At 52.3% G+C, this 18,152-nt stretch overlaps 1 protein-coding gene across 1 annotated transcript in view; it reads right to left on the reverse strand.

The window, feature by feature from the left end:
- DSCAML1 (DS cell adhesion molecule like 1) overlaps window positions 1-10,910 on the reverse strand; it is a 365,655-nt gene extending 354,745 nt beyond the window's left edge. Inside the window, exon 1 of the mRNA XM_043481523.1 lies at window positions 10,751-10,910. Coding sequence (XP_043337458.1) covers window positions 10,751-10,796 — 46 coding nt within the window. The 5' untranslated portion in view covers window positions 10,797-10,910. The remainder of the gene's footprint in view (window positions 1-10,750) is intronic.
- Between the last annotated feature and the right edge of the window lie 7,242 nt (window positions 10,911-18,152).

Raw genomic sequence — 18,152 nt, forward strand, 5'->3', positions numbered from 1 at the left:
CCCATTTAATCTTCTCCGCCGGTTAACATTGAGCACCACCCCGATGCCGCGTTTCATAAAACAGGCTCCAAATGGCTGGGAGATTAGAAGTGTAGAAATAGCACAGCAATATTTTTAAACCAGAAATCGCCCCCAGTCATTTGGGCTGCCCCAGGGTCACCCCTGAAACCTAAATATCCATTGTATCAACTTGTCCTGTGCTGTCTGGCCATTGGGATTAGTTTGGCGAAGGAAACTCGACACCCACGCTGTCGACACCCAGGGGCCCCCGCCCCACCTGCCTGACTTGGGATGGAGGTGTCTGGCCAACTGAGGCTTCCTCCTGCACACTCATCGGTCCCCATGTCATCGTCTCCAGACATCGTAAATGACAACCCGAGGAGACTGACATATTAACGCCTCACCACTTCCACCGGGAGAAGTGAGTCATTTTTTTTTCCTCTTCCTTTACAATATTTACCCATCTCTTTCACTGCATATTTCATCCAGGAGCACCTGCCAATGCTGGGGCCCCTGCCACCTGCCACCGCCCACCCCCAGAGATGGACAAGCACCCCCAAGGGGTATCCAGACCTGGGCACAGGCAGTGGGGCTGGACAGGGGGAGGAGGGGCGGGCAGGGCTTGCCTGCAGGACTGTGAGCTGTCTTGGTCACCACTGTCCCCTGGGCCAAGCATAGCACCAGGCACGTAGCACGGAGGTTAAACGCCCAGACTCTGATGCCCTTTGCTCTTCCCCCTTACCAGCAGTGTAACCTCAAGCAAGATGACCTCACCTCTCTCTGCACCTTGGTTTTCTCATCTATAAAATGGGGGTGACCACATCTACTTCAGGGGTTGTTAGAATAAGACGAGTTAATATATACAGCACCTTCCGGTATATGTAAGTGGTATAGGTAACCACATAAGTGTTCATTGCTGTTGTAAGTATTATCATGAGAGTGAGCAGACAGGAAGTACTTATGGAATAAATATCCCTCAGCAAATACTTACCTCTCACCAACAATGATGATGACGATGACAACTTCAGACAGTTATCTCCAACATTATTATGCGTCAGAACCACCTGGAGAGCTTGTTACACATCCACATCCTTAGATACATGCACAACAGATCCACCACATCTGGTAAAGGGCCAGGGAACTCCATTTCTGAGGCAAGTGGTCCTCTGTCTACACTCACAATGATGTTCCATAGAGAAGAATAGATCTGCCATACTGGATTTCAACCCACTCTCCCAACAACAGACTGTTCTCCTGGGCTTGGTTGACAGGACCCTAGCACTGCATTAATTTCTTTAATTTGGCAATCAAGTTAATAAAATAACAATGGTGTGATCAACAGACAGACCATTGTCATACCCACATCAACCACAACTCCCCCCACCTCACACAGAACTGTTGTTTTAATGCAGATGTGGTCACGTGAGGTTTCTTGGATTAATTTGCAAGGTTGATTACTCCGCTACATCTCCACACAAAGGTTTTCATGAAAGAGATATATCATTTGTCTTCATTCTGTTCTTGTTCCATAGTTGGAAAAAACAGATCTCAGAGAGGACCAACCAGCAGGGCCTCAGCTCAACCACCATGTCTTTCCAAAATACTCAGGTAAGGACCAGGGAGACGAGGTCTGGCCCGCCATCAGAAAACCCCCCATGCTGTATTCACACCTTGGAGACAACCTGAGCCTAGACCCTGAGGCGGAGAAGGGCCAGTCTCTCCAGACAGCATCCGAGCATTGATACTTTTCTGGGACAGGATGGTGTAGCTGGGACCAAGTCCTATACTTTCTGTCCCCAAACTTGGCATACCTGCTTCATCTCTATCCTCACCATCATCATGGTCACCATTGCTTTTTTTTTTTTTTTAGCATATACTGTGTGCCAGGCACTGTCAGAAGCCCCTTCCTTGCATTATGGTGCATTTAATTGCTACAAGCAACCTCTAATGGAGCTACTGCCCAAGACCCCATTTTACAGCTGAGACAACAGGATCATTGAGAGATCAAGTAATTTCCTCAGTAGCACAGCCAGGGCTGGCAGAGCGGCATTTCGAACTACCTTATACTGGCTGCGTTTCTCAACGGGAGCACTGCATTCTACTCTCAGAACGTCTCCAAGATGTGACCATCCTTACATGGGGGTTTTCTGATGAAAGACAGCCATTTGGGGGATGACAATTCTGAATTATTTGGGACTGCCCCAGGCATCAGACATTTCATCCCTAATCATTCCCTCCCTATCCCCCACTATGTATTCCCTACCCTCATCACTATAACAACTCCAAAGTATCTCCCCCAACTTCCAAACAGTCCTAAGAAAGCAGTACCACCCCAACGAGAAGCAATGCCCCAGGGCCCAAGTGGCCACCTCTGTCCATCAGAAACATGGGGTTTTTTCTTTCTCCCTTAGGATTCTTAGCACAAACATAGGTCCTATAACCAGCAATCAGAAACCTCTGAGATCCAGTAAAGATCCTTCAACCTATAAGGCCCCTCACCATCAGCTCCAGGAGGAGTTATGAGCAACAGCTGACAGTCAAACAGACTCTAATCTTCCAGCCCCTCCCAGACAGGGCCTGTCAAAAGAAGGCCCCCTATGGCCAGAAAGGTCTTTCCCGGGAGTCAGCTCAGACAGCACAGTTGTCCCCAGAGATTCCTAGATTTAGATTGTTCACGCTGGAGGGACTTAAGAGATTATTTTGTCCAATCTCCTCCATTTACAGATGGGGAGAGTGAGGCCTAGAGAGTCACACACTCCCAGGTACACAGCTGGCCAGCATCCTGGCTGGGACCCAAGCCCTGTCCCCACCGATCGTGCAGTTCTGGCTGCTCCAGCAACCCAGGCATGGAGGGCATCATGGAGAAAGGAAGCCACAGCACAGGAGCGAGCGTTAGAGGGGCCAGGGCCGCTGCTCGGCTGCCTAGAGGAGAGGGCTCAGGGGGGCGGGACATCTGTGTACCAACGGTCAGTCACCAAGCAGAAGAGGGTCCATGGATCCTGCCTCCACGTGGCCTAAAAGGCAGGAGCAGCGGTCAGTGAGTAGGAGGTCAGGACCAAGACAGAACCGGCTGATCACAAGGGTGAGCTCTGGATGGTCAGAGGTGTCTGGCGGGGAATGGGGTGCCTTGAAAGGAAGGAGTTTCCTGTGACTGGGCATGCTGGAGCAGAGGAAGACCACCACTGGGAGGAAAGCACAGAGGGGATCAGGCAGCTGATGAGGGGATGAATTCAGTGTCCCTGAATGTGACTTCCAACCTTGAAGACTTGGACCTACGGCAGTCACACCTTCAAAGCAGGTCCCCCGTCCTTCTCCTCACCCATGGCTCTGGGAGGCCACTCCAGATACCAGATACAAGGTGACCGTTACCCTGACTCCACTGCATTCTCAGGGCCTGATGCTGTCCAGTCGCTCAGTTGTATCCGACACTTTGTGACCCTGTGGACAGCAGCACACCAGGCCCAGTCCACCATCTCCCAGAGTTTGCTCAAACTCATGTCCATTGAGTCAGTGATGCCATCCAACCATCTCATCCTCTGTTACCCCTTTCTCCTCCTGCCCTCAATCTTTCCCAGCATCAGTCTTTTCCAATGAGTCAGCTCAGGGCCTGGATTCCAGTAATTGCCATGACCTCAAACAAGGTCACACATGATGGGACCCTGTGCCTACTGCCCTTACCACACACATGAAGTGTGGACTCCCAGCAGGGAAAATACCCTCAAGGGAACGTCCAGAGGACTATGGAGTAAACAGACATCTAAGCGCCCAGGGATGGAGCAGAGGTAAGCTCCTTCCACACACCCCCAGGTACTGGGGCCACAGGGAATCTGCCAAGTCTGCTCCATGAAGATAGTTGCCAGCCCTGCTGGGTCTCATTGGCTGTTCCCCTCACTGATGAAAAGGGTAGAAAATTCTCCATATATGGGGGACCCAGGAAGGGGGAGACAGCCACACACAGCTGTGAGACCTTCACTGTTCCTGCATGATGAGATGACAGTAATTATACCTCACGTTTCAGCAGAGCATTTATAAGGCTAAAACTGGTCTGCTGTGGGTTTTTCACACGTGTGTGTTTATATGTGGCCCTCTTCAGCTTACAGGGCATTGTCACACACTCTATAATTGTATGGCTTTCATCCTTCTTGTGACCAGGCAATAACAACCAACCCTGGGGGATGATCAGGACTGGGATTATTTTACCCATTTTACAGATTAGGAAGTAGAGGCACATGAACTATTAGGCAACGTGCCTAAATCAAGCTGAGCTTGATTTCCTTGGTCATGAATAATGCTTCTTCATGGACACACACAGAGTTTAATGGAGATGCAACTAGCCTTTGGATAACTGTTCTTAATGAAGATGGTGACCTTGGAAACCATCAACACAAGCATCAAGGAGAGCAAGGGCATGGGGAAGTGGGGCAGGAGGTGGCTGAACGGATGCGGGGAGAGCAGCTGAATGGCAGGGGTGGTGCCCAAGGCTAGTGCTATTCACGGTAAAGTAGCGCGGGACCAACATCTGTTAAACAGGGCACGCCGGCTGTGCCACAGCACCACCCCCCACTCACGGAACCCACGGGCCACAACCTGTCATGAGCAGCACTTGACCTCTGGGTCACTGGCTGCTTCCCCGTGACTGGCTGGGTTATGGAGAGAGAAGTGGTCTGGGGATCCCCAAGGTCTAGGGCTGTCAGGAGTGTTCTCTCTACATGAAACTACCTGAAAAACAGTGAAATGCAGCCTGGCAGGGAAAGACACAGCAATCCATCCAGGTGTGTGGGGGGCTCACCCTAAGCAGCACATTCCCACAGGCTTACGGCATTAAATCCAGGCTAGTTCTCACTCTGTCCAATCACAGTCGAGATTTACCAGCCAACCCCGCCTTCCTCAGGCAAGTATGAGACTGGCCTTTGCCTCACCCTCAAATCCAAATCTGGATCCCACCTCTGCCCTCACCTTTGCCACAGCTGCCACCAGCAACTGGCTGCGGAATGGGAGTGTGCTGGACACCCCTTTCCCAAGGAAACCCAGGTGCCTGCATGGCCCCAGCTACCTGGCTGAGGATGGATCCTGCCGGCTACCCAACTGACAGATGACAGAAGGAAGCTGTGATGTTCCCTGCTGGGGCCACCGTTCAGTCTTCTTACTGCTACAAAGTCTCAGTCAGCTGGCTTGGCCAAAACTGTGGCTCATTCGTACAACTGACAGAACCCGATAATCCAGCAGGAGATGTGGGTTTGATCCCTGGGTGGGGAAGATCCCCAGATCCCCAGATCCCCTGGAGAAGGAAATGGCAACCCACGCCAGTATTCTTACTTGGGAAATCTCACGGACAGAGGAGCCTGGCGGGCTCCAGAAGAGTCAAACTCGACTTAGTGACTAAATAGTGGCTGTGGTGGGGTGGGGGTGAGAGTAGTGCAGGAAAAAAGAAGAGGTCTAAGGTTTATTGAAAACCAGTTATATTCTAGGTATGCTGTATACATCATCTCCTTTAATCCCATTTCAGAGCTGGAGAAAGTGAGGCTCAGAGAGACCTAATGTCCCCTATTAAGGGCAGAACCAGGACGTGAATGAAGAGTTTGCCTTGATTCAGAATATCCACTGCACCATTAAGTTGCAATCTCATTTGTCTTTACAATTCTAATATACAAAATGCTCTGGTTGGAAGAATTAAGGGAGGGGAACTTGAAGCTCTGTCCATTGGCCTTCTCTCCCTCCAGCCATACCCTTAGGCTCCACCCAACAACTTAGGGTTGCACCCCACATCTTAGGGCTCCACCCCCACCTTCTTCAGAAATGTCTGCGGGACCAGAGCCCTCCCAGATCACTGCCAGCATCTGACTCTTTGCAACCCCATGACCGCAGCTTGCCAGGCCCCTCTGTTCATGGGATTCTCCAGGCAAGAATACTGGAGTGGGTTGCCATCTCCTCCTCCAGGGGATCTTCCCAACCCAGGAAGAGAACCCACATCTCCTGCATTGGCAGGCGCATTCTTTACCATTGAGACACCTGGGAAGCCCCTCCCAGATCATTAGATGTGCAGAAAAGCACTCTGGGAGCCCTTGGAGCTGCACCTGCCAGGGTGAGATTTGCCCAGGGCCCTGGAAGTGCAGACAAAATCATTCTCGAGGTGGCTTTCCCACCGCGGACATCCCAGCTGGCTCTCTGGGAAGGAGCACAGCAGTTGCCCCAAACTGTTGGCTCTTCAAGCATTACTCCCAGCTCTTTATCCATCAGTTCTCTGACCACAGCACCTGTCTTCCTACTGCCCCCTGCTCCAACCACTGCATGTGATAGAAGGCACCTTAACGATGGGAGAAGCAGCAGCTGAGGCCTCTTCCTCTCAGAGGCCACAACCCCCTCCCAGACTGGACACTGACAAACCAAGAGGGTGACAGGGCATTTTGTCTCACTTGATATCCCCTTCCCATCAGCTGCAGCTTCTCCACCTGCTGACCACAGCCCTAAGCCGCCTCCAACCTGAGGGTGCACACACCAGAAGGCGAATGTTGGCCCTGGATCCCCATGGCTGGTGCGCCCCTCTCTCCTTTCTGCAGCACAGGTGGGACAACACACACCCCAAGTCTGGTCCGCCTTCAGGCATCTCTGCCACTGTCACACATTCCATCCCTGTTGCAAGCTCGAGGGTCTGCCTTGCCAGGAGGAGGACTCAGTGCTAAACCCCTGGGGGGCTAAAACTCGGAAGAAAGAAGCACCCCTGAAAACACCCTCCTTCTCCACACCCTTGTCCCACCCCACTCCACCCAAGGAAAGAAGTCACTGCCTGGCTGCTACTGAGGCCGAGATCAAGATGCTATCAAGATGCTACCCAAGGCTCCTGGCCTGGCTAGGTGAGCATGAAAATTACATGCAAATTACATGCAAATCCAGGGCCTGCCCTTGGGTCCCTGGCACCCTGCCACGTCTGCTGCCTGTGGCTCACCCCATTCAGGCACCTGGGTGCCAGCTAGAAGGGCTGGGCCTGAGCTAGGGCCTGAGAAAGCATTTGGGAAGCGGGGGGCTTTTCTTCTTGACTGCTTCCAGTGCCCCCAAGAAACACCTCCTCCAGGATCATGTGGGAGGGGAGAATCTCTCCCAGCCTGGTACCCATTCCCCTGGAAAAAAAAAAAAAAAAGAAAGCTCTCTGAACATCTACCCTCCCCTCAACTCATCCATAAATAAAATCATCCTTCATCAGGCTGAGCAGGGGACCAAGCAAGTCACAAGGATGGAATCTCCAAAGACCAGGAGAAGGTAAGGGGGCCACGAGGTCTGCACCCCTCTGTTAAAAGCCAACAGAGTTACCCTGTGTCTGGACACTCCTAGCCAGCCTGTTGGTGGGGATGGGTTTGCTTCTTTAGCAAAGCATCGCTGGGCCAACCCCCACCCCTGCCGCCATTTGCTTGCCCACCTCCTCTTCATTCCTCAATCTGAGAAAAATAAGCCTCTTCAGCCAGTCTCCTGGGATCTGCTCAACTTAAGCGCTGCCTTTGGGTCAACTGCTTACTTGCTTTTTGTTTCTAATTGAGCTCCCCAGTCTGCTGCAGAAATACATTCAAGGCAGCTGACTTTGATGCCCAGAAATACGAAACATCTGAAAGGTTTGTCAGGCATCATGACAACCCCATTCTCCCATGTTATCCAGGCACCCAGGGCTTCTCTGCCTACCTACCCTCTCCCCAATGCTCACGGGTCCTTCACCTGCTTCCCCAAAGTTGTGTTTGCCAGGTCGAGAATTTAAAAACACACTCACTAAGCACCCGCCGCCCCCCCCCCACCTTTAATTAGACTCTGAACAGAGTGTTAGAGATTTTTCTTAATGGTTTGACGAAGCCTTTTAATTTGGTCTTCTCAAGAGAGAGGAACCATGAGTCCCCATCCAAGAGGTTGGGGTGGGAAATGAAAAAATCAATGCAACCCATTATTTTGGCTTTTAGAAAACAGGAATTTTAGTGCCGGGGAAGCTTGTTCTTTTGCACAGTAAAAATGCAAATGCAGGCAACACAGATGCTGGCACGCTGGATGGAACAACAGAGAGCGCCTCACTGGGGTTCATCTGGCTGCCCAAACCTGGATGCGTTTGGCAATAATAAGGTAGTTATTGGAGACTTGATAACCGATTATTAAAACACCTTCCCACTTCAGTTCTAAGGAATCAGTCTGAAGCTCAGGCTTCATCAAAAAAAAAAAAAAAAGGTATTTCGAGAGGAATGGAAATAACAGAAGCTTAAAACACATTCAATAACTGCTTAATTCCATCCAGAGGACGCTTCATCTCATCTTGTTTTCTCCTCTCTCTCTCTGCCTCCTCCCGCTCCTCACAGATGGACGTACAAATTATTGCAAGAGGATATTGTTTTCTGTAACAGGCTCGAACATTCACATTTACATTTTCCTTGGTGCCGCGGGGGTGACTGGCAACGGGAGAGAAAAATACACCAAACCCCATCTTCGCTGCTCTCGCCACGTCAACATCTCCCCCAGCCGCCTCCGCCACCCCCACCACCATGCCACCCCAAGCAGAACAGGCCCCCGGGACCAGCCTGGCACCCAAGATCCAATTAAGGCACGAAGGAAAAGAAAGGCCTGTCTGGCAAGTCGCCCTGGCGCCCAACACAGACGCTGGAGCCTCTGAATGGCAGGGGCACCCGGGGCTGTGCAGACCCAAAGGCCACTTAGGTGTCGCCTCACCTGGCACCTCCAGCCTCCCACAGGCCCAAGGCCAGAGCGACTTCCTTCTCCGCTGGGAAAAGATTTTGCCCCTCGGGCTGTCCTGCCGCCTCCTGGGCCTTTCTCCACCCCCACCCCCATCTGCCCCTTCCCTATCAAATAGCTTGGGCTTCATTTATTAATGCCCGCCTTCTGAAGGGGGGAGGGGAGAGTCCATCAGGTATTCGCTAAGGGCCTCGCCTCCCGCGGATGGGCTACGCGGGAAGAGGTCTCCAGAAGGGGCGGGGGCCCGGGGGCGTGTGTGGACCGCTGGCCAAGAGTGTGGTAGCGGCTCCGGCCTGTGCTTTCTCGTCTGACAAAACGGAAAGGGGTGGCGGATAGAGAGAGACCGAGAGAGAGAGAGAGAGAAAGCTGCTGCTCCTCACCTTATGTATTTTTAATATTAATGTAATTAAAGCTGCGAGCCTGCGGGGCGGAGGGAGGCAGGAAGAGCCTGGGGAGAGGGAGGCTGGGGGGTGGGGGGCGCGGTTGAACCAGAGGCGGGCTTCTGACTCCATTGAGGTGATGTGAGAGGGTGCTGTGCAGGGGGCAAGGGGTTAATCAACCTAGACCAGCCTTGGTGTGTCACCCCGTGGACCCCACTGGGTCAGAGAAACTCAACTACTTTGTCCATAACCCGGTCTCCAGGCAAACCTCAGCAGCATCTCGGCCTTCAATCTGGCTTTGATCCGGCGGTGTTTACAAATAAGATAAGGGTCACCTTTCTCCCCCAAAGCCACAAGATATTGCAGTCAGTTCCCGCAGATTGCAGACTCCAGACCCCTGGGGAGCCGGCAACGAAGGACTAGAGACCCCTCGAGGAGCGCCAGCCCTGGGCTGGATTGCCCTTCCCCCATCGCCTAGGGGTCAAGAGTTGCAGGGGGGCCAGGGCAGCCGCCTGGGCAAAGTGGGGGAGAGGCCGTCCCCCAGGGCGCGGAGGAGAAAAGTTGGAGGGCTGAACAGGTAAAGCTGAGCTCGGAAGAGCGAGCGTGTGTGCTCCACCACGCAAGGGCGCGGAGTTCGGCCGCCTCCTCTCCCGCCATCCGCGCGCCTGGGGGCACGTCCTTTGCGAACGCCTGGAAGTCCGAGTGCCGGGGACGGCCTGATGCCGACTTGGTGCCCAGGTGGCTCTGGTCGAAGATGGGTGACCACTTCCAACCCCCAACCCCGGCCGCCTCTAGGATCAGGTGCGCAGCGCCCCAGCAGCAGGTCTGGACACGCCGGACACCTGGACCCACCCCTAGCAACGCCTTCTCTCCGGGGAAAGCGACACGCCCCCCCCCACCCCAAGATTTGTCCCAGGTCGGCTGACCAGGCACCGAAGCGTAGAATCTCGCACCTTGGGGCGCGCTGCCCGAGGTGGCCAGGTAGCTTAACGAAGAAGCCGAGGCTAGTGCCCTGGGGCAGGGGTGAGGGGTGAGATGGGGCTGGGAGAAGGCGACCTCTAGGTTTGGAGAAGAAACTTGGTATCCAAGGGACCCCGTCTCGGGACCCCTTGCTCCCCTCGCTCTGTATCCAGCCAGGGCAAGGATAAGCGCCATGCGGTGCGGTGCAGGGGGTCTGGGGCGGCGGAGAGGCGCGCGGCGGCAGAGGGGAAGTAAACCGCGGCCCGGTTCCACCAGGACTTCCAGGTGAACCGTCACGGCCGAAGGACCCCTCGACTCGGAGGGCACCCCGGGGTCCCAGCGCCACCCAGCCGCAGGCGGCGGGCAAGGGACTGGGGGAGGGGTCCGGGCAGAACAGCGGCCCAGCAAGGAGCGGGGAGATGAGGGGCTCTCTCACCATCACCCCGCCGGGCGCGCCCCCAAAACGGCAGGCGCGGGTGGCTGGCCAAGCGGTCCAGGGCGGACTCTCACCTGGCTGCTCTCCGGGTGCCTGCCCCGCCCCGGGTGCAACCCACCGGGGCCGGTCGCCGGGGTGCGTCCCCCCGCCCCGAATACCTGGAGGCCTCCCACCCACCCCCGGGCACCCCGCCTCGCCGCCAGCCTCGCTCACCCCAGCCCCGCCGCCTCCGCCGCCCTGCAGCCCGCGCGGGTCTCACCTTTGTGTAAAGAGTCCAGGAGCAGGAGGAAAGTTACCAGCCACATGCCATAAAGAGGCCCTATTCTCCGGGGAGGTGGTCCTGTGGCCGGCCGTGCGGCAGCGCCTCTCCCCCGCTCAGCGCGCTCCCAGCCGCCCGCACTCCGCGCCCCGCTCTCTCCGCTCCTCAGCCCAGCGCTCGGCGGCGGCGGCTCCTCCCTCCTCGGCTCCCTCGCTCCTGTCATCCGCGGGGCTGGGCTAGGCGGCCGCTCTCCCCGCCCCCCCGCGGCACCCCGCTGGGGAGCGCCGCGCGAGCCCCGAGCCCAGACGCCCCCCACCCAGTCCCACAAGCCCAGGCACAGGGGCGAGGGCCCGGACCCCACGACCCGGACCAGGGTTCGCCGTCTGAGAGGCAAGGGGTCCCTGCCACCCACCGGCTCCCAGCCTGCGGTCGCGCACAGGCGTGTGCCATACGTGTGCTAAGAGCGAGCCCGCCCTGCTCGGGCCAAGGGCGCCCCGGGTCTCCCCGGCCCGGTCACCTGGGGCCAAGGCTTCGTGCTTCCTTCCGACTCAGTTTACCACCTGGGTAGGGGAGCCTGGGAGTAAAAGCCAGGCCCTTTGGTGCCGCCCCGGGTGACTGCCCATCTCAGAGCTGAAAACTGCATGCCCTTCCAACCCCTAGTTCCCTCTGCAAGCCTGCCTCGTGGGAAGCCCCAGGTGAGCGCAGACACCCCAGCACTCTGGGAATATTCCTCCAACCACGCACATTGTGATTACTCAGACATTATTTGCAATGAATAGTTTTCATGTCAGCTGAATCTCCTGTATCTTCCTCCTTTATCTTCCTCTATCTCCACTACCCCACAGCTTTGTCCCTAAGCAGAAACTGGTTTATTCCTTAGAACAATCTGCTTAAATTTGGCATGGAATTGACTAGGGCTAGAGTGAGGGTATCCTCTCAGTTACAAAATGAATGTTGAGTACCTGCTGTGTGCCAGGCAGTGGGTTAGGCACTGGGGCCCAAGGCATTTACTTTTTAAAATACATTAACATTTACATGATATAAAAGTTACCATTTTGTTTCTACGTGGCATTCAGTACATTTGCAGTGTTGTAATACCATCACCACTACTCATTTCCAGAACTTTTCACCATCCAAACAGAAAGGTACCCATTAAATGATAACTCTGTATTCCCCACCTCCTGGTAAGCACTAATCTACTTTTCCGTCTCTATGAATTTGCACATAGGTGGAATCGTACAACTTTGTATCTTCTTTCACTTAGCATAATGTCTTTAAGTTTCATCCATGTTGTAACATGTCAGAATTGTATTCCTTTTCATAGCTGAATAATATTCCATAGTATATATAGACCGCATTTTGTTTGTTCATTTGTCAGTGGACACTTGTGTTGCTCCCACCCTTTGGCGATTATGAACAATGCTGCCTTGAACATAGGTGTGCAAGTATCTCTCTGAGACTCTGTTTTCAACTCTTTGGGGAGTGGTAATTGCTGGATCCTATGGTAATTCTATCTTTAACTTTTTGAGGGACAGGTGCATTTACTTTTCTCCTTTCAGAGAGTTTAAAGTGCTTTCAGAGTTTACAGGGCTCTCACCTGCAATTGCTCCCTGCCGTCCTCACAATATTCTTTGAAGCTCTATCGCTCCCTTTTAAAACAGATGAGAAAAATGAGGCTTGGCTTGTTCAAGGTCACCCAGTTTGTATCGCAAGCAAGACCGGAACCCAGGTCTCCTGACTCTAGGGCAGAAGTGCTTGCTCTGCACGGGGCTGCCTCCCCTGGTGGCCCAACTCTGTGACACCAAGTCACCACTCCACAGAAGATGCTTTTTCACTAGGTGTTTTGCCCTCTGGAAACACAAGTATGGGCTTCCCAGGTGGTGCTAATGGTAAAGAATCTGCCTGTCAATGCAGGAGACCCAAGAGACACAGGATCCATTCCTGGGTTGGGAAGATCCCCTGGAGGAGGAAATGGCAACCCACTCCAGTATTCTTGCCTGGAGAATCCCATGGACAGAGGGGGATGGCAGGCCACAGTCCATGAGGTCACAAAGAGTCGGACAAGACTGAGTGACTGAACATGCACACAGGTATAGATCAGAGATAAGGGGCAGACTGCAACAGGTGTTTGAGATGACACAGCCCGCCCTCTGCTTTACAGGTGAGGAAGCTGAGACCCGGAGCAAGGCAGCAGGGGGCCTGCCGGGGGTCAGGCAGGCAGCTACAGCGCCCAGCAACCTCCAGTCTGCTGGCAGAGAGCTTCCCTCAGCGCTGCCAGCCTGCTGGGCTCGTTCGTCCGCCCTGGTCCTCCCCTTCTGAAGGAGACCGTTGCCGACAGGAATCCAGTTATTTAAAACTAAGCCTATTGACCCAGAGCACCTGGTCAGGCCATGCCTAAAATAAACTGCTAAGTCAGACAGGATGAAAGGGGCTGCTGTCTGTCGGGAGGGGCGGACTCTGAGTGGGGCCTGGGGGTCAGCACAGCTGCTCGGGCCCCACATGCTGGAAAGAGAGAGGGGGACCCCCTTCTCTCCATTTACCTGAAGTACCTCCTCTAACTTGAGTGTTCCCTTTTATGCTGGTTACACCCGAGGGCCTTTCAGGGACCACAGCACGGTGTGGAGAGAGTCAGGTGTGAGCTGAAGGGTGAGGTCGTTTGCTGACTGTCTCCTGAAGAGGCTGCGTGGATATGGGGAGTGGGGGTGGGCAGGTGAGGAGGGCAGACTCCCTCTAGCACAAGGAAGCTCTCTTTATATATAATGTGATGGTTAAGAGAGTGGTTTTGAAGCCAGAGCTAAGATCTCAGCCCAACTCTGCCCTTCACAAGCTGTACACCTTTGGGGAATTCATGGGCACTAAGCCCCTGTTCCCTCACCTGTAACGTGGGGACAGCCGCAGCATCCGCCTTAGAGAGCTATTGTGAGGATTAAATAAGACAAGCCCAGTGGCTGGCATGTAGCAAGCTCAGTAAATACGTCTATCGCTAATGTTATTGGCTTTGCTCGGAGGACCTTGACCTGTGCGGGGGAGGGGAGGGAAGAGCTGGATGGGAGAGGATATTGGGATGACATTCTGCGGTCCATATGGCAGCGAGGCCAGAGTTCAGGCATTGGGAATCCAGGAAGCGGCCACAGAAACACGGAAGGACGGTGCACTTGAGGTTGGAAAAGCATGGCGTGATCGTCCTCAAGGAAAGGACCTGAAAGCAGACAGTCTTCTGCTTTTTGTATTTTCCATTTCCTAGGTTTTGCCCCTCCTTACTATTTAGGAAAACATCCTTGAAAGTGACAGTCTGGCTCTGCGATGTTCCGAAGTTCCCCCTTAACAGGAGATGGAGGTGGGGAGTAGCCTGGCAGAGTCAGCAAGAATCCCAGCAAGGGAACCCCCAGGGAAAAGCGAGTCTCCAGGAGAGAGAGTGGGATGCGTGCTTCACCTCTGCCCACGCCAAACCCTGATGCTTTCCTCCCACAGCTGACACTTTGGAGGGACTCTTTCTTAATTTTGATAGGAGGGACAATTCCTTTAGAGTCCCAACTTGGAAAGGAGCCCTCACACCCCCACAGAAATATACGCTCACTGACGTGAGAACAAACACAGTTGCCCAGGCAAACGTCCATGAGTACAGGTAAACATAAACACTTAATGACAGGCACACCTGTGCTCGGAGGCAGTTTGAATACAATCCAAAAATCCTGCATTGACACCTATGCATATGCCCTAATTTGTGGGATTCATTGCCAGTAGAGACACACCGTTCATTTAAAACCAGTGATTAATTTCAATATTCTATTGCATTAGAATGGTGGGTGATGAAGTAGCTGGTGTGTGTGTGTCTGTGTGTGTGTTTTACCAATGAAGCAGCTATATGAAGACACTGGGAGGTGAACCCTGTCCAATTCAGGTTAATCATGGATATTTTGGGGGGTATTATTTTGCCATGTTATATTAGGACTGGAGCCATCATGAGAAACCACAGATGTTTTTATTGTTTAACTCAAACAACAGCTTATATATTTTGGATACTTTTCTTCGAAAACAAAGGCATATAATTATTTTAGTAGAGCCTTCCTATGTGCTCTGAAATTCTTTAACAACTCAGTATGATCATGGTTTTCATACAAGGAATCAATACTGAACCAGGTCAGTGGTACAAACTTGACATTTGGGGTTATATAGCTAATTCAGGATTGACCTTCTTAGACCTTATTCATTGGTTGGAGGAGAAAAATACAAATAAGGATTTCCTTGCCTTTTTTTTTTTTCTTCTCTCCAATGTGTAATTGATTTTAATGTTATATGAGGAGTTCTGGGTTCTAGTCTTATTTTTGTCGCTGTAGTCAGCTGTGATCTTGGACAAGTCACTGTCTTTATGGGCCTCAGGTTCTTCACCTCTGCACATTCTCCAATGTAGGCAGAGGCAGAAATATGTATTTTCACACACAGATACGCAGAAGCAAACCACACAAAGTAAACCATTTTTGCTGCAAATGCATGCATGTGTATCTAAAATACTTCTGTCTTCTTGAGACAAGCTTGTTGTTATTGTGCAATTGCTAAGTCTGTCCGACTCCTTGCAACCCCATGAGCTGCAGCATGCCAGGCTTCCCTGTCCTTCACCATCTCCCAGAGTTCGCTCAAACTCATGTCATTGACTCGATGATGTCCATCCAACCATCTCATCCTCTGTCTCCCCCTTCTTCTTTTGCCCTCAATCTTTCCCAGCATCAGGGTCTTGAGAGAAGGTGAATCATTGCAATTCATAGACTATGATGCCTGTATAAAAAGGCAGTGCTGTCATTAAATTACCTGGGCATTTCTTAAACCAAAGTTCTGTATGCTTAACTCTGAGGATGTCTAGGTACATTTTGCCACTTACTCTCTTCACATCTTGGATTCTAGTATCATGGTCCTAAGCTCTCTGAACAATCTTTGAGGCTCCTCCCCCACAGAAGGCATCTCTGGGGACCCACAGACCTTGTATAAGTCACTGTCTCAGGAGGGTTGGTCAGGGGGTGCAGAAACCCCCTCAATAACTGCAGCCTCTTCACCATAGTCCACTCTCTGCTCCCCACGCTGAAACTGGCTGAGAAGTGAACCCAGAGAGATATTATGAAGCCCAAATTCTGTGCAGCTGAAGCTCATTGCCAGCTCTCTCTTGAGGGGTGGGGGCGGGGGAAGGTGGGAGGAATCCAAACGAAGTGAGAAAGAAAAACAGGAAAATTCCACGAGTGGGAGCTCACTTTGCTAACTTCCCAGGTTATTCTGCAGTTCTCCTGACCCACCAGGCACTCACAAATGTGTTCATCAAATTGTAAGTGAACATCTTCTCTCCTGGAAAGCCTGAGTGCGATGTTATTTACTCCTTCTTCCTCAAGTACCCAGTGCCCATTCTCCACCTGTGTGAACCTCCCTTAGCAGCAAGGCCTGGTCAGGCACCCCCAGCTTTCCCCAACCAGCACGGACCAGCCTTTCTCTGGACTCTGCTTGCCCCAGACATCTCCTTGGCCTGTGGCTCTTACCCCTTCCTCCCGCATTATGGCTACTACTTATGTATACATCTGACTTGTCTCCTCTTCCAAATACTAGGCTCTGAACCTGTTTGGTTTGTACCTGCAGAGCCTGATGCTTCCTTGCACTAGGAGGCACTTGCTGATTTCATGACCGGACAAGCTCATTCTTACAGGGCGGCAAATACCCAATTACAACTTCACGGGTCATGCCTTCCAGCAGTGTGTCCTTTAACTGGAATCAAAGGCTTAAGCTTTCCCCTTATCAGATGAGAGTTTCTTACCTGGACAAGTGAGCACCAGAGATTCAGGAACTCTGACCCTAAAGCCAGGTCTCAGCAGATCCCCATGCATCCAGCCTCACCGTGGTCTTTCTCATGTTCATCATCACGCAGGACTTTGGGGGATCACAAAGGCTTCACATTTTCTTTCATTTCAGATCCTTGTCCAAAGCAGACCAGGTGAGGCCAGAAGGGTCTTGTTCACTTTACAGATGAAGAAACGGAAACTCCGAGAGGTTTGTGATGTGCCCAGAGGCAGAGCTACCATGAATCTAATACAACTGATGTCCCAGAGTTCCATAGGGTCTCAGCAATGAGTTCACATAGTCAGATGGTATTGGTAGTTTGGTAGAATACTACAGTTGATCTGCAGTCAGTTATGGCTTCTGCTCTTTTCCACTCTGGTGTGCATTTGGGGTTCTGGTGTGCATTTGGAGATCTGACTCAGGATCCTCCAAAGCAAGTGAGAGATGAATCTATAGCTCACTCATTAGATTTGGGATTGGTGAGTTATGTTTTTTTGCAGCCATCCCAGCATAAGGAATGGCTATAGGAATACGACCACCCATTGCACCAACTCACTTGGCTTTGTGACACAAAGTTGCAGGGCCCGAGTCGAATCACAGCATGATATGGCCTAAGACGTCTATACTAGAGATGTGTGTCATGGAAGAGAAGCCAGGTCAGAAATGTATGGAGCCAGGAGCTGGTTGGTAAAATTGTGAGCAGAAGAAATGTTTAAGAAAAATGTTTTTAAGGCATTATAGAGGTGTGTCAGGTAGTGAGTTCACACAAATATTGTTATTTGCCCAGATTGTGTGATGTCTGTGGTATTTGTCAGTTGTTTCAGAATTTGTAATTTTCAGCAATTTCTTTTTAGCATCCTAAATAATCGTGTTTGTCCCTCATTTTGTATTCATAGCTGTGTATTGTTTTCCCAAAGGAGGGCCCTCCAAATGGTCTAAGGTTCAGGTCCTATAGAGCCTGAGTCCATCTTAGGGGATGGGTCACACCATGGAGTCTGAGATGAGCCAAGAATCAGGTTTTCTGGATTCTGGTGCCGGAATCCAGAGCTAGATTCCCATCACAGTCCCTTGCCTCAGAGATGTCACAAACAATGTAATATATGTGTTTGTCCAGTGCTACACACACAGAGGATACTTTAAAAGGCCACAGCCCCTGAAGAGATTGTCCTCCACTCTGCAGGGGAGGTCAAGGTCCCAGCCGTGGAACTGGCCTTGACTTAGATGCTCTAAGCCCTCTTCCTAGGAAATCTGGCCATTTCAGTCTCAGACCTGAGGATCTCAGGGTAGAAGGCAGCTTAGAGTCCCCTCTGCACCCTCTCTGGGGGACAACACCCCTCCCACCCCTGGGGTAGGGCCACCAGCATGGAAGACTGAGGTGTTCCTCAAAGCCTAAGGGTCACGGAAGACACCAGGAAGCCCCTCCAGCCTTGCTGAGCACAGAAAGTCCACGTGCTGGCGGGCGAAGTCACAGAGCTGGAGTGCTGTAGCAGTGGGTAAATGCTGTTTGGGGTTTGCCAGGGGAAACGGCAACATTGTGGGAGCGGTGAGGAGGGTGGAGGGTACCAGCCCAACAGCCATAGACTCGGCG

Source organism: Cervus canadensis, chromosome 11, assembly GCF_019320065.1.
Source record: "Cervus canadensis isolate Bull #8, Minnesota chromosome 11, ASM1932006v1, whole genome shotgun sequence".
NCBI lineage: Eukaryota > Metazoa > Chordata > Mammalia > Artiodactyla > Cervidae > Cervus > Cervus canadensis.